At 34.1% G+C, this 15,309-nt stretch overlaps 1 protein-coding gene across 2 annotated transcripts in view; it reads left to right on the top strand.

Annotated features, from left to right (window-relative positions):
- LOC138697932 (inactive pancreatic lipase-related protein 1-like) overlaps positions 1–13,616 on the top strand; it is a 99,845-nt gene extending 86,229 nt beyond the window's left edge. The window contains exons 8-10 of one of the 2 annotated variants that reach the window (XM_069823545.1): positions 2,166–2,286; positions 8,602–8,750; positions 13,472–13,616. In XM_069823545.1, coding sequence (XP_069679646.1) covers positions 2,166–2,286; positions 8,602–8,750; positions 13,472–13,554 — 353 coding nt within the window. In that variant the 3' untranslated portion in view covers positions 13,555–13,616. Of the gene's footprint in view, positions 1–2,165; positions 2,287–6,276; positions 6,339–8,601; positions 8,751–13,471 lie in introns of those variants that run through there. The other variant, XM_069823554.1, reaches the window with a different exon arrangement.
- Positions 13,617–15,309: the final 1,693 nt, after the last annotated feature.

The raw sequence follows: 15,309 nt of genomic DNA, 5'->3' as shown, positions 1-15,309 counted from the left end.
GGGAGTTTTGACTACCATAAATGTGTCTAGAAGACTCGTTGTCCATGAGGATGGGGGCGGTGGGGCTAATGGCTTTGTTGAGAGATTCGAATTAATATACACGGCTGGAACATAAACAGACTATTATCATGGACAGATCATAATCCAGCAATTTTGAAAAATGTGATAATGACAGTCATAGCGACAACACCGAAGACTCCCTTCCCTTGTAGCCAAGTAAGTGGACTGAAGTTTTCAGGTCAGAGTGTAGCGTAAAGTTCCCCCGTCCCGCCTATCTACTCCCCGCGACAACTCGTAGCACGAAGACAGTATGTGACAGTAGACATAATGTCCAATGACAGATCTAGTACAGAGGTGCATTCATTACGAGTGACTAACTGGCAAGGGTCCGACGGAACATGGCACCGCCTTGAATCACAAAGTGATTACTTACGCTTTATCATGTACTATGATGAACCGAAGTACTTATGAAGTTTGAGTGGAGTAATTCTGCATTTCCAAATGCATATGAAGAATCGGTAGAACGGGGAAGAATTTTCTCCTGCGGCACCGGGACTGCCACTGGATAAAGCGCCAGCATGTAATGCTGGAAACCCAGGTTCAAGTCCCGGTGCCGGAGAGAATAATTTTTCTCCGTTCTATCCATTCTTCTCCATATCGAAATGCAGAATTACTGCACTGAAACTCCATATGTACTTCGGTACTTCATAATCATATAATACAGTTGTGTTAAGTTCGTTCAGTTATGAATAAATAAAGTTTACTTTTGCACCATTCTTTTTTAATTTCCTTGTATGAAAAATGCAAAGTTATCTTACGATTAGATTACTGTAGGTACTCTTACTTTAATACATTGTACAGGAATTATTTAAACCCGAATTAAAGAAAAAAACATTAGAACATCACCAACACTGTCTATTGTTATTGTTAATGCAGCAAATAAAATAACATCACCACTCTCTGTTACTGTTTTTCTCGTATCTTACAAGCATTTCATCTTAAGAATAAAAGTTTGATAACGATATTTCGTTAACTATTTGCATTAGAAACATGGTGATAAACACTATTATTATTCTTAGTTTCCTTTAGTTTAATTTCTGCTGCACTTAAGGCTATTTTTCAATTAAATAATAAGACTTTGTGCTGAAAATGTTTTTTTTCTTAATATTCGTTCTCTATAGGTTACAGATTAGAGGTCTTGGGCCCGAAACGACCTCACCCTATTCTCAAACTTTAAATGGGTGAGATCTCCGGCTTGCTTGGAACGGTAGTATATTATACACACTATTTAAAGGGTGTAATTAATGTTTTATTATTGAAGTGTTGTATCACTGAAGAAGCGTGTTGTGTTAGTGAAGTGTGAAGTATGTTGTGTCAGTGAAGTGTGTTGTGTCAGTGAAGTTTTATAGTTTATAGTGTAGTGCAAAGTATTTGAACAGTGAAATGTTTTTGAAGTGTTAGTGAAATCGGGATAGTATTAGTGAAATGTGTCGTAGTTCCAGTGCAGTGAGTGAGTTGACAGCGAAATGAGTGTAGTGCTGAAAGGTACTTGTGCATGTATGAACATATCATACTGGTAGGCTTTAGCTCGAACTTAGGGTTAAGATACAAATGATATGTACTTTAATTGTTATTTAAGTGATCGTGATTCATTTAATTTGGGATGCTCGTTATTATTATTATTATTATTATTATTATTATTATTATTATTACTACTACTACTACTATTAATTATTATTAATTGTATCTTTATTAATTGTGTTTTTATTAATTGCCATTATTTAGTGCAATTAGTTACCACTGCCACCGGTATTTACCCATTTGCAGTGTGAATAAATACATACATATATGAGTTCTTATATTCCTTTAAATCTACCAAAAACAGCTCGTCAATATCAGTAATAGTATAGGAGACATTTAAGATGTTAGTTTTAAGTGCCTCACCCACTGTATGTAAAAATTAACTCATATCTTTCGTTAAAAAATAATGGTGACAAAATGTTCAGTAATGTTATACACACGGTACGATTGTAGGAATCTGTGACTGCTGTATAAAAGCTGGAAAAATATTCCACGCAAATAAATCTGAGATCTAAATCCTGATATTGACGACATTGATGACGATGGTGATGTTAAAGTGACTCTTATTGTCTCTTTTTCTTTAGATATTGTGGATTCCGTAATATGCCCACACAATCGAGCTATAGAATACTACATAGAAGCCTTGGCATATCCTAACTGCACCTTCTGGGGAAGAAAACAGGGCATCATTAAATCAGCAGTGAGGTATGTTTCATTCTTGCTAAGGTTTCCTTTCGATTGTTCTTAGGATTGATTCTCGTAACTATATGAGCTCGAAGTCTGTTTTGTCATTTGTCTCACCCTAATATTCGGACGAAAGAATACTTAGGCCTACTATTATATACTTAGTTATTGTTTTTGTGTTGATAATAACAGAGTATGTTGTGTATTTTGATGACTCCAGTTGACAGTTGAAGTTTGTATGAACTAAATATCGTACTCACAAGCTAAATATTATATATTATATTGAATTTGCAGACACTAAACCCAAAGAATTTGCTCTGGTGGAGACAGGCATGAATCTAACACAATTAAGCTGCAGCTACAAGTCAATTTCGATTCAGTTGCCGTTGAGAGTTAGTTCAGTGGGAAACCTCCCTTACATATCATCACAATTCATCTCTATTAAAACAAAACCTGTTTACATGGAATTCATAAAGTAAACTTTTGAAACCTAAAGTTCCCATAATAACATTACTTTCGTTGCTCGCAAGTAAGCTAAATTGGACCTTCTTCATAACTAGGGCAGCTACAGACTGGTGAACACAAAATAATATTAAGAGAAATTCAGTTGTATTTTATAACCAGTAAAATAATATCGGACATAGCTAGTTCAAATCTTCTGAGGGTACATGCTAAAAATCTTAGTTGTTACAGTTGGTGAATACAAAATGGCAAGAGAATTTCAGAGTAGGCTAATCTAAAATCCTGCGGATGTCAATGCCAAGAATAAGTTTAAAACCACTGAATACAAGATGTTAAAAGGATTTCAGGTATAGTGCAGAACTAGTAACCACAAATGTTAATAGGAACTCAGTTTTAGTTCACAACTGGCTAGCACAACAGAAAAAAAAAGATCTCGTATCTATCCCTTTGGGTATGGATAAAATAAAAACACCGTAAAACATTTACTAATCAACTTTATTTGTTGAAACTTTGTGCATGCAACACTGAAAGATGGGAGATTCCTCAGAGTTCAACATGACCCCATTGCGCACCCTGCACAACTCATAACGGTGATGCAATTCAGCCCATGTCCGTTGTAACGTAAGAGGTGTGATTTGTTGAAAAGTTTGAGTAATTTTTACTCTCAGATCATCAATGTTCCTGGATTTCTGTGAATAGACAATGTCTTTAACAAAACCCCACATGAAGAAGTCAGGAGAGGTTAGATCTGGGGAGTTTGGGGACCAAGCCAAAAGATAGCTGCTTCTCGTACGGTACTGGGTTTCGCCTGCGAATCCTGCATGTTTTTTTTAACAGAAAACTTGTTTCTACAAGAGTTCGATACCACAACATTATGGAATCGTATTTAGGTACATTACGCACACCATACTCACGTCGAAATTCCCTTTGAACTCTTTTAACACTCAAATTTAGCATCCCGTACCAAAGAAAACATTGTGCCCACTGTTGATTTGTGGTAGCCATTTTAATCATCTATTATTTTCATTTGTCCTTTCAGATTATGCAATGTTGATTGTCATATATGCAAACTCCCATCGTTTAATCATAATATAACCAACAATAAATTTTTCCTACTATCATAATAGCTTCATAATAATAAATTAATATTATCCATACCCAAACGGCTCAGACTGTATTTTAAATTCGCTGGTCACAAATGTTTTCATGGATGTAAATGAGGCATGAGAGATATTTTAAAATTACTGAGCACAAAAATAACGATAAAGTTTAAGATATACTTCAAAATCGCCAAGAACAAAATAATGTTAGGAGGATCTAAAATTTGTAGTTCAGTAGTAGTCAGCAATAATGTTAGGAGTTCAGAAATATCAGTGAATTGAAGTCGCAAGAGCATGATAAGAGCATCCAAATTGCATTTTATAAATGGAGGAAATCTCGGATATAGTTCAAAACGATTGATCACAAATAATAAGTTCTTGGATATAGTTTAAAACCATTGACTCAAATGTTAATAGAATTTTGGATGCAGAATATACCGGTCAGCACAATACTAAAGTGAATCTTTAATGTATATTACAATTTCTGAACAGAAAAATGATAATGAACTGAAATATTTTTCAAAATCTATAAGCAGTAATAGTGTAGTTTGAAATCGTTGACCTGAACAATATGAGAATTTCATATGCAAGAGTTGTCAACCCTCCTGTATTTCCCGAAATCTCCCGTATTGTCTCTGATTTTTAAGTCTTCCGGTGCCCGTATTCTTTTCTCTTCGAGCATTTTTTCCCATAGTTCAGTAATGTAAAAATTTTTATTCTAAACATTTGATTTTGCTGTGAATGATGATTTTTATTATGAATTAATTTTGTTGGTCAAGAGATTTATTAAAATGTACAGTCTTCGTAGAAGGTAATGTTTGTCAGGAATGTGTTTCACTGCTTATCAGTTTAAAATCAAACCATATTAACATTATAAATTTGGAAAAACCAACGAGTTTTGTTCCAAGCATACCAAGTAGTAATGCTCATACAAAGAAGGTGTTTCATCTCATGAACAATAACACTATTCAATAAGGTTTTCATAACATGGACAAGAATAACTGTTTTTATGTAAATTGTATGTCCTGATTACGAATATGGCATTGAAAAAGTGCCTACACGTCACGTTTTTTCAGAAACTTATATTTTTTAGTTAGCGAATCGTATAAAAATGTGTTAAAACCTAGCCACTTGGAAAGAGGTTCTTTTCTTTAACGTAGATTTTTTTACACAATTATATAGCATTTCCGTTCTTTTAAGGTACCATTTGAAACATACTTTCATTTTTGTGGGTTGAATGAGTGTTACCCAGTGATGGTTTGTTTTATTACCCGTATTATGCAACTGCACGGAGGGTAGGTCACATCTGGCCAAAACTGACTAAGGGAAAGGAGGAAATACGGTCGCTGTTGTATCGTTAGACAAGAAATGATCAATTTAGCGATTAGTTCTGATTGTGGAAGTGTTGTGAGAGGTACTAGTTATTCTGTAATAGTGTTAAATGGATAGCAATCATCGTTCCTGTAAACATTTTCCAAATAGTTTTGCTATGTTTGTGGGGAATTAACTTTGAAATCACAACGTCGATAAATAGCAGACAATGTAAAAAAGGCATATTACTTGTATTTTGGCTATAAAGGGGGTGAACAAGACAAAAATTGGGCACCACACGTGTGTTGTGTAACATGTTACGTGAAGAGGGGGAAAAATAACAACATGTCTTTTGCTGTTCCAATGATTTGGCGACAGCCCACCAGTCATCTGGAAGATTGTTACTTCTGCATTTTCAAACCACAGGGATTTTCAAGGAAAACTAAAGATAAAATTGTGTATCCTAATTTCCCACCAGCCATAATACCCGTACCACATTCTCCTGAACTTCCTATCCCTATCCCTCCGTCTATTGGGGAAGATTATGTCATTCCAGAGGAACACGAACTATCAGAATCCTCAGACTACCTTTCAACTTTCGCTGATCCCACCTACATTCCCGAATATCATAGAACACCACATCTGATACGACAGGCAAAACTTAATGACCTAGTTAGGAATTCAGGTCTTTCCAAGCAACACGCTGAGCTATTAGGTTCTAAATTACAAGAATGGGACTTATTAGCAAAAGATACCATATTTCCGTGTTCAGAAAACGAAACGATAAACTGACTAGTTATTTTGTAATGGAAAATTCTGTTTGTGCCTGCAAAAATATGGACAGGCTTATGGATGAATTAGATATTCAATATAATTCAGAAGAATGGAGACTGTTCATCGTTTCATCAAAACTAAGGTTAAAAGCAGTTTTATTGCACAATGACCATACAAAACCTTCCATCAGTGGCTCATTCAGTCACTATGAAAGAAACTTATGAAAACGTGTCACTAATATGGAATGCAGTAAATTGTAATGAACATCGCTTGGCAATTTGTGGAGATTTGAAAGTAATAGGTTTGTTTCTTGGATTACAAGGAGAGTTTACTAAGTTATGTTGTTTTTATGTTTGTGGGACAGTCGAGCAACAGCACAACATTATGTGGAGAAGAACTGGCCTATCAGACAAGGTTATATTCTTGGTGAGCATAATATTAAATATCTTCCGCTAGTGCAACGTGAAAAAGTACTTCTTCCTCCACTGCATATAAAACTAGGGCTAATGAATATTTTGTAAAATCTCTATGTAAGAGTGGAGAAGTCTTTCAACATTTAAAGACTCTATTCCCTAAAATCAGTGATGCTAAATTAAAAGAAGGCATATTTGTCGGTTCACAAATTAGAAAACTTTTTAAGGACAGGATTTTTTAGAAAAAACTTAACCCCAAGGAATTACCAGCATGGAAATCTTTTGCATCAAAGGGTTTTTAGGAATCACAAGGCAGAAAAGTATCGCCAATTAATACAGACGTTACTAAGAAACTACAAAAAAAATAGCCTGCAGTATGTCACTGAAGATCCACTTCTTACATTCAAATTAGGACTTCTTTCCTGAGAACTTAGGGACTAAATTGATGAACAGGGAGAGCGATTTCTCCAAGACATTGCTACAATGGAGCAACTGTATCAAGGAGTATGGGATCCAGCGATGATGGGCGATTATTGCTAATTTTTAATAAGGGAAGATTCCAGTTCTCATAAGAGAAAAAAAAATGAAGTTTTTTTTTATCTTTTTCTATTTTATTGCACAAAGAGTGGGTTTTATAAGTCTTAATAGCTGATCAGTTATTGATGTATCCGTTTTATCATATCTAAGCTGTCCTTGGAAATTTTCACACAATAAATGAGAACAAAATAATTTTTAATAGGTCAAAAATCCTGATTTTTCAATGTATCAAGTAAATATCTATAACACAAAAACGTGACGTGTTACGAACTTTTCACTGTCATTTTCATGTTCAGCGCATGCAAATTAATTAAGATCAGCCTGTTTTATTAATGTTATGGGAAAAAAGTTGAAATTTGTTGAGTAGTGTAATTGGACAGATGTTCAAAACAGGGGCACGACACATCTAATCAAATCAGAACTGCAAATTGCAGTCGACTTCAAAGCACTTTTAATTTAAGCCTAGCTGCCGAAGTGTAGAATAAAGTTGTTTTTAGTAACGAAATTGAATAATTTGTTGCTTTTCTATGCAAAATTTTTGTTGATTCCTTAGTCTCCCGTATTTTCTTCAAAACAAGTTGGCAACCCTAGATGCAGTTTCAAGCCAGTAAGCACAATCTTAACTAAATCTTAAATGTATTTAAAAACTGCTGAGCACACATCTTAAGAGAAGCTCAAAATAGCTTAAAATCATCTAGTACAAAGGCGTTCAGAGCTAAAGTGGATCAAGTCCATGAGACGTAGTTTTGAGATAATAGGGCTTAAAGTTAACTTGCTCTAGTGGATTATCTAATTTCTCTAGCAATCATTTTATTGCTTCATTCTCAAATTCTAGATTTATGCAATATAAACAATTGTGATGTTAATTGATGCAACGCTTTTGGTGACTTGATCCACTATGGCTCAGAACATCGTGAACAAATAATATGAGCCAAAAATAACTTGTGTCACCTACCGGGGAATGCTTGGAATTAACACCTGATTCATTACTGTTCGGAAAAGATCCAACTTCAGATAATCAGAAAATGAATTAAACTCAATTTATGAAAATTAGTGACTTCATTCACTTTAGCTCTGAACGCCTCAAATGTCAAAAGGAACTCAGGTCCTCTGACAACAAAATGTTAAGGCTTATAAATTTTTTTAGGACCTAAAAAGAGCAGAAAAGATCAAAGAACCCATTTTATATAGACTAAAATTTCAGAATACAAATTTAAAAGGATTTAAGGCTTAGAGTTCTATGTCAGTAAACGCTAATGTTAAGAGGACCTAATAAGCCGTTTGAAGCCGTTGAGTAAACATCGAAAATACCTTAGGCACGCTTTAGAGCCGGACAACACGAATATAAAAAAAATCTCCAAACTAGTTAGAAACCACTCAGAAAAACTGGAGAAGTGTTCTAAGATGTCATTTAAAAGCAGTGATCATAAATTTTGAGAAAATTTCAGATACAGTGTTCAACATATGAATGTAAATGTCAAGAACCAGGTTAAAATCTTTGAGTATCAGGTCTTAGGTTTAATTTAAAATGCTGAACACCAATATTAAGAGGTTCTAAGATACATTTAAGCCACTGAGTACAAATGTTAAGAGCTCTCAGATATGATATGCTTTCCTCTGACATTCGAGTTTCTCTCAAAAAATTTGCTCGACAGTTGCATTTTAAAAACGAATAGCATTGAATTTTTATATTACCAGATACGACATTATTTTATAATATTTATATTTGATTGTTGCAGTATTCTAAGTCTCGGCTGGCTTTCTAGAGCTTTCAATTACCCATCGGACTGTTCTATAACAACCTGCATACCGTTGGGACTGAATACCATCGACTATCCTGCCCGAGGATCGTTCGAAGTGGCAACGTACACGTCACCACCATATTGCAGTAAGTAAGACTTTTCAGAATTACTATCACATCGGTGTCCCTGTGATTATAATAATATGATTTTATATAATTTTAACCAAACGTGTTTGTTGTGAATACTCCTACTGTCAGATAAATAATTTACAATACAGTTTTAAGCAGATTCTTATTTTCAATATTTTCCAACCATTCATTTACAGAATTTTAAAATTACTATCTGAGTGTTACTATATCTTAGTCGAAGACTATCTAAACATCTCCGTATAGAGGTCTACCGACAATTATTCATGTTTATTTTCTTCAGAGGCTCTGGTAATATTACCAATCAGAATCACGTTCTAATTTTGGTACTGTACTAGGCTATCATTATAAATCAAATTGTTATTATTATTATTATTATCATTATTATTATTATTATTATTATTATTATTATTATTATTATTATTATTATTATTATTATTATTTAGTTTCATTCATTTGTGTAATTTGGTCGCCAATTGGATAAGAAATGCTTGATTAAAATATGTTTGCATGCATTTTTCAAGCAGTATAAATTCACTACTTCTATGGATGTAATTTGGTTTTGTTACGTGCTTAAACTTAAGTTACAAGTCTGTTGTAATAATATCTACAGAGTGTTCCGTTTGGGTATGGATAAAATAAAAACACCGTGAAACATTTACTACTGAATTTTAATTGTTGAAACTTTGTGCATACAACACTGAAATGTGGGAGATTCCTCAGAGTTCAACATGACCCCCATTGCGCACCCTGCACAACTCATAACGGTGATACAATTCAGCGCTTGTCCGTTGTAACGCAAGAGGTGTGATTTGTTGAAAAGTTTGAGTAATTTTTACTCTCAGAGTATCAATATTCCTGGATTTCTGTGAATAGACAATGTCTTTCACAAAAGCCCACACGAAGAAGTCAGGAGGGGTTAGATCTGGGGAGTATGGGGGCCAAGCCAAGAGATAGCTGCTTCTCGTACTGGGTTTCGCCTGCGACCTCCTGCATGTTTTTTTTAGCACAGAACCACTGTCTACAAATGTTCGATACCACAACATTATGGAATCGTATTTAAGTACATTACGCACACCATACTCACGTCGAAATTCCCTTTGAACTCTTTTAACACTCTCAAATTTAGCATACCAAAGAACACATTGTGCCCGCTGTTGATGTGTGGTAGCCATTTTAAACATCTACGATTTTCATTTGTTCTTTCAGATTATGCATTGTTGATTGTCATATATGGAAACTCCCATCTTTTAATCATAATATAACCAGGAAGAAGGTTTTTCTTCTATCATAATAGCTTTATAATAATAAATTAATATTGTCCATACCCAAACGGACCAGACTGTATTTTGATATTATCTGTTTTACATTTATAATTACGTTCCTTCTTATCGAGAATGGAACTTAATTCTTGTCACTTATTTAATGCTGTAATTTAACTTACTATATCAAAGGTTGTGTAGACCTTGAAAAACTTGGCCGAAAATTGAGTAAACACAACTCGTACTTCTTCAGTAAATTCGTTTCAACGAAAAAAATAAGTTGCTATTGCTGTAGTTGAAAATACGTATTCTCAAATACAATTTAGACAACTCAATAACAGAGAAAGATAATGCAAAGTGCCATCAGAATTATATCGCCAGCCTAATGCAAACAACTAATAAGACTGCTACACTTTTACTATGTCATACTACTTTTGGCCAATAAAACGTTACGGAGCGACGTACTTATCCTACAATTTTTATCACCTTCCTAGCATTTGTTGCTTTGTTTGCCAACCAATAATTGCACCTTTTAAAATAATTCATGTTTATTTCATCCAAAGACGTTGTAGTTATATATATATATATATATATATATACACACAATTGGATCTGATGTCGTGTACAGGTTCGCGCGACGCCATGTTTTGGGAGCACGAATGATTGTTTCTATAAAGCATTCGGAGTTTAGAAAATACCATTGAATATATAGGCGTTTTCTTAGTGGATTTCCTCCTTCACTGTAATATAACTAAACTTATTTACGTATTTTCTAACGTATAATATAAAATAACAGAAGTAAATCTAAATATTGTAACTAAGCATTGTTTTAAATATAAACGCCTTATATTGCTCATAAATAGACTTATTAGTTTATTTCTATTTCCTGTGACCGAATACATCGAATATTTTTACTTATGTTTTTATATACGTTAGAAAATACGTAAATCATTTATTTAAATTACATTACAAAGATAGGGATGTCTGCTAAAAATGTCTATATACCCAATGGTATTTTCCAAATACCTAACGCACTGTAATAATAATTCTCAGTGTTTTGAGAATCAGAGGCGATGTGACTCTTCTACTGCAGACATTGATTGCAATTCCCTCATTCTTACATCATTCTCAATGACACAATATTGTCAAAATGTGATTGTATTCATTGCTGGCTTCGTTGTTAAATCATTAAGAAAAATATGGTGTAATAAATCTAAAGACACAATTTATGGTACGTAGCCTACCAGCTACAAAATCTCTTTTATTTTTAACGAAAGAATAATGGGAGTCTTGTCATACCATCATCTGAGATTATAGAAATATGTCGCTTAGGTGAAAGAGCGATTATGCAGATGTTGACAGTTCAATGGCATATTACCATCCACTCTTACATCTTGTGAAAGCAATGTGCTCTAGAAGTAGAACACTTGTACAACCTTTCTACTCTTATAGGAACATATTTTAGAAAATGGATCTCAGATTCCTCCCGAGAATCATATTTTAAACTTGTTAAACTGACCATAAAAGTACATAAAGATCTACTGACGTAGCTCAGTGGGCTAAGGACTGTCGGTCCGGAGTCGCGCTCGGTCGCGGGTTCGATTCCCGCTGATTTCCTGGTTGGGTTTTTTCTTATATTCCCAACTGTAAGGTGAATGTCAGGTAATCTATGGCGGATCCTTGGCCTCATCTCGCCAAATATCATCTCGTTATCATCAATACCTTCGATGCTAAATAGTCTAGTAGTTGATACAGCGTCATTAAATAACCAAATCAAAGACAGTACTACATAAAGAGCAGATGTTAGCACACAGATTAAGGTTACAAGACTTTACATAAAAATGTTGTAAGACAGTATTTAACGGAGTCAATAATAATAATAATAATAATAATAATAATAATAAATTAATAGGCAAGGTGTTCTGTACACTAGGCCCGAGTTCTATTATATGACTAATTGACTAATTCATGCATGTGACGTTTATTTCATACTACAATTGTGATAATAAGATATTGCACGGTAGGCTTACTTATATTTCTAACTAAAACATTAGGTAAGTGTTTCTATTTTACAGGTGTACGCCTATATTATGTGATATGGAAGCGAGTAAATAATAATTATTATTGTTCATTTCTCGTCCACATCAAAGCAAATGTGTTTACAATGTAGGCCTAATGTAACGTCTTACACAGGCAGTGTTTTGTTAATAATAGTTAATACTAATAATTTTGTTTTCATCTGAACTATTACTACAATATGCATTTATATTTATGTTCGCTCTATATATTGTCAAATAACTATACAACATATTTAGTTACGGTATCAAATTGTTACAGTTTTCTTTCGTTTCATGTCAAACTAACGGTAACTAAGCTTGATTATGTCTTTAACGTGGTCGCTTTAAATGTTAAAAAGATTTTTTTTTTTCATTTATCCATTCAGGTTGATTTATAAGAGACACCAAACATATATATTAAACATTCAGCATTGTATAGTGCAGCCGTTTGCTAGCAGGTGCTTCTCCCAAAGAATGGCGGCGGACGCAAGCTTCAATTTGTCCCTACTCTAAACTTCTGCGCAGCCTTGGCTGTAGGGGCTCGATTTCATCATCCTTAATTAAAACTTTTCTATCATTTATCTTATTTATATTATTTAGGTTATGTTATAGCTTTTGCTATATGAGATTATGGATAATCACGTATCAGAGATCGTTTAATACATATTGATAATTGAAGTGGAATGAAACTGTTTCAATGAAAATTAAATTGATTCAACAAAACCTTCTTGACTAGTAATCGTCCATAGAGTTCAGTGAAGTTTGTATAGTTGGCACAACTGGTGACAAGAGAACAGCTCATCATAACACAGTACTGCCATCTAGCGGATTTTGTAATGATGAGATGGTATAATAATACATTTTCAAGACAGTTTAGTATTTAGTAAGTAAATTAATATTTTATTGTATTAGAATAGTATTTTATTTCTTCTCATCTTTTTTTATTTTCTTCTAATCGTAATGTAGTCGGTATAGCGTTGGCCTTCTGTGCTCGAAGTTGCGGGTTCGATCCCGGTCCAAGTCGATGGCATTAAAGTGTGCTTAAACGCGACAGGCTCATGTCAGTAGATTCACTGGCATGTAAAGAACTCCTACAAAATTGATTTTTTCTAGATCAATCAAAACCTCTAGTGAGATTACTATAAAAAACACAAACTTTGTGCTACGCCAGGCTTAGAGAAAACAACTGATGGGAAAACTCAACCTCTGTCCGTCAAGAATGAACCTCGTGATTCGGTACGAATGCCGATAACTTAGGTTTCATTCGCCCTGCTGTACCAACATCAAGAAAGCCTGGAAATTATACCTCACCTTCTCCATTGCTCCTCAGTGTGATTTATTCTGATATTTATATAATTGATTTTAAGCAATTTATTTGTTACTAATATCATACTTGTTTCAGTTCCAGAGAGAAAAGTGGATGCCAGGATGGCAAAGGAATTGTCTCTTTATTTGTACAACAGTGCTGACGTCGATCGCCATTGAATCCAGATATATTGTTGTCATGTAAACTCGTCATAAGTTAATAAAATGCTGTTATTGTTAAATTGTGTTGAATTTTAATACATCAGGAACAAAAAAATCTAAAACTATTTTCTAAACTTTATTGAATGTGTTTATTCTTTCTTCTCTTTCTCACAAAACCGATGAAACTGCCTTATTAAGTGTTGCTTAAAAATTCAGAGATCCAGAGATTAAAGCGGGATCTCTTGTGTTATAAAGAAATTACAATTAATGTTAGAATGACCTGTAAGTAATTCGACCTAAATTGCATACTATCCTTCCGGCCATTTGTCAAAAACAATTTTAATGGTTCTCTTTAAGTCCTCCACCCTTATTTTCTCGTTTTATCTTTCTGCTGTTCCGCTTGTTCTGATCAATAACTTGTCTTTTTTATTCCGTTTATTGTAAGTATGTTAGCATTCAGCCTATTGTATTGTTTATGTTTTTGTTTGTGAAGAATTTTAGGTAAGGGAGTAAAAAGCCAGAGTAGCTGACTGCCCTTTTTAAACCCACTAACTAACATTGTAAGTATGATCTCAGCAGACTAAACGTGTGGAAATGTAAATAAAAGTTTTATGTCTCGTATGGTGTGACTTGCATCATGCTGACAAATGTGGTCAAGAAAATCCATTAAATGAACCATTCAAGTATATTTAGGCTTTGTAACAATCTCAAGGCGTAGTACCACAGTCTAGTATAAACAGTCACGAAGCTCAATACGTAGGGAATGTGCATCCCTAGATAGTTGCTAACCACTAGGATCGCTACTGTCGCCTCATCACAGACAATCCAAAATAGTACCGGCACAGTCTATTGTTCCTATAGTACTGTAGTACTATCAAAAACTTAACTTCGTGACTATATACTAGACTATGGTAATGTGTTATCTTTCTAAGTCATTTTCCCTGTTCGCTTGAAGATGGTAGTACTAACCTTAAAAATGCCAACTTTAATACGTTACCAGCAACGAAAGAAGCCCAAACTACTACTCGTAAGTGAACACTTATAAGATTTTTTAAAACTTCCACAAGTTTAATCTAAAATTTGTGAAATTTAAACTACATAAACAGGCCAATAATATCACATGTACACAATTTGGTGCCATTAGGGCTAATAGTTTTTAAATTAAATTTTTAAAATATACTTCATATTGACGTCGCGAAAAAGGCTCCTTGCGTCAAAGTTTTCAAAATTTTTAATTCATATTTACTCAAAAGCTTGAAAATAGTCATGGGAATAAAAATTAATCAGCTGTATGAGCTCGATCTAAGTAGAGAGTCACATTTTTTTTATATCATGAATTTACCATTATCTCATATTTTAATCTGAGTAAGAGTACAATATGAATATGCCCCCAAGGAACTTAAAAAAAATCTCTCAACTCACTCACTCACTCACTCACTCACTCACTCACTCACTCACTCACTCACTCACCCTATGTTTAGCTACACTTGACTGTATGGCTGCAGGCAAATGAACAGCTTCAAATACTTGGGATGTACTATAAGCAGTGACATGACCTGCTGCTAGGAGGTCAAAAGGAGGATAGCAATGGCAATGGAAGCTTTTAATAGAGCATCTTCTGCGGATCTCTGGAGGAAGAACTTAGGAAGAGACTAGTGAAGTGCTTTGTGTGAAATATGGCATTGTATGGGGCAGAAACATGAGCATTACGACGAAGTGAAGAGAAACGAATAGAAGCATTTGAAATGTGAATATGAAGAAGAATAGAGCGTG

The sequence above is a fragment of the Periplaneta americana genome, chromosome 1 (assembly GCF_040183065.1).
Source record: "Periplaneta americana isolate PAMFEO1 chromosome 1, P.americana_PAMFEO1_priV1, whole genome shotgun sequence".
NCBI classification, from domain to species: domain Eukaryota; kingdom Metazoa; phylum Arthropoda; class Insecta; order Blattodea; family Blattidae; genus Periplaneta; species Periplaneta americana.
Note: the sequence above shows the minus strand (reverse complement) of the source record. Positions and strands in the feature narration are given on the sequence as shown.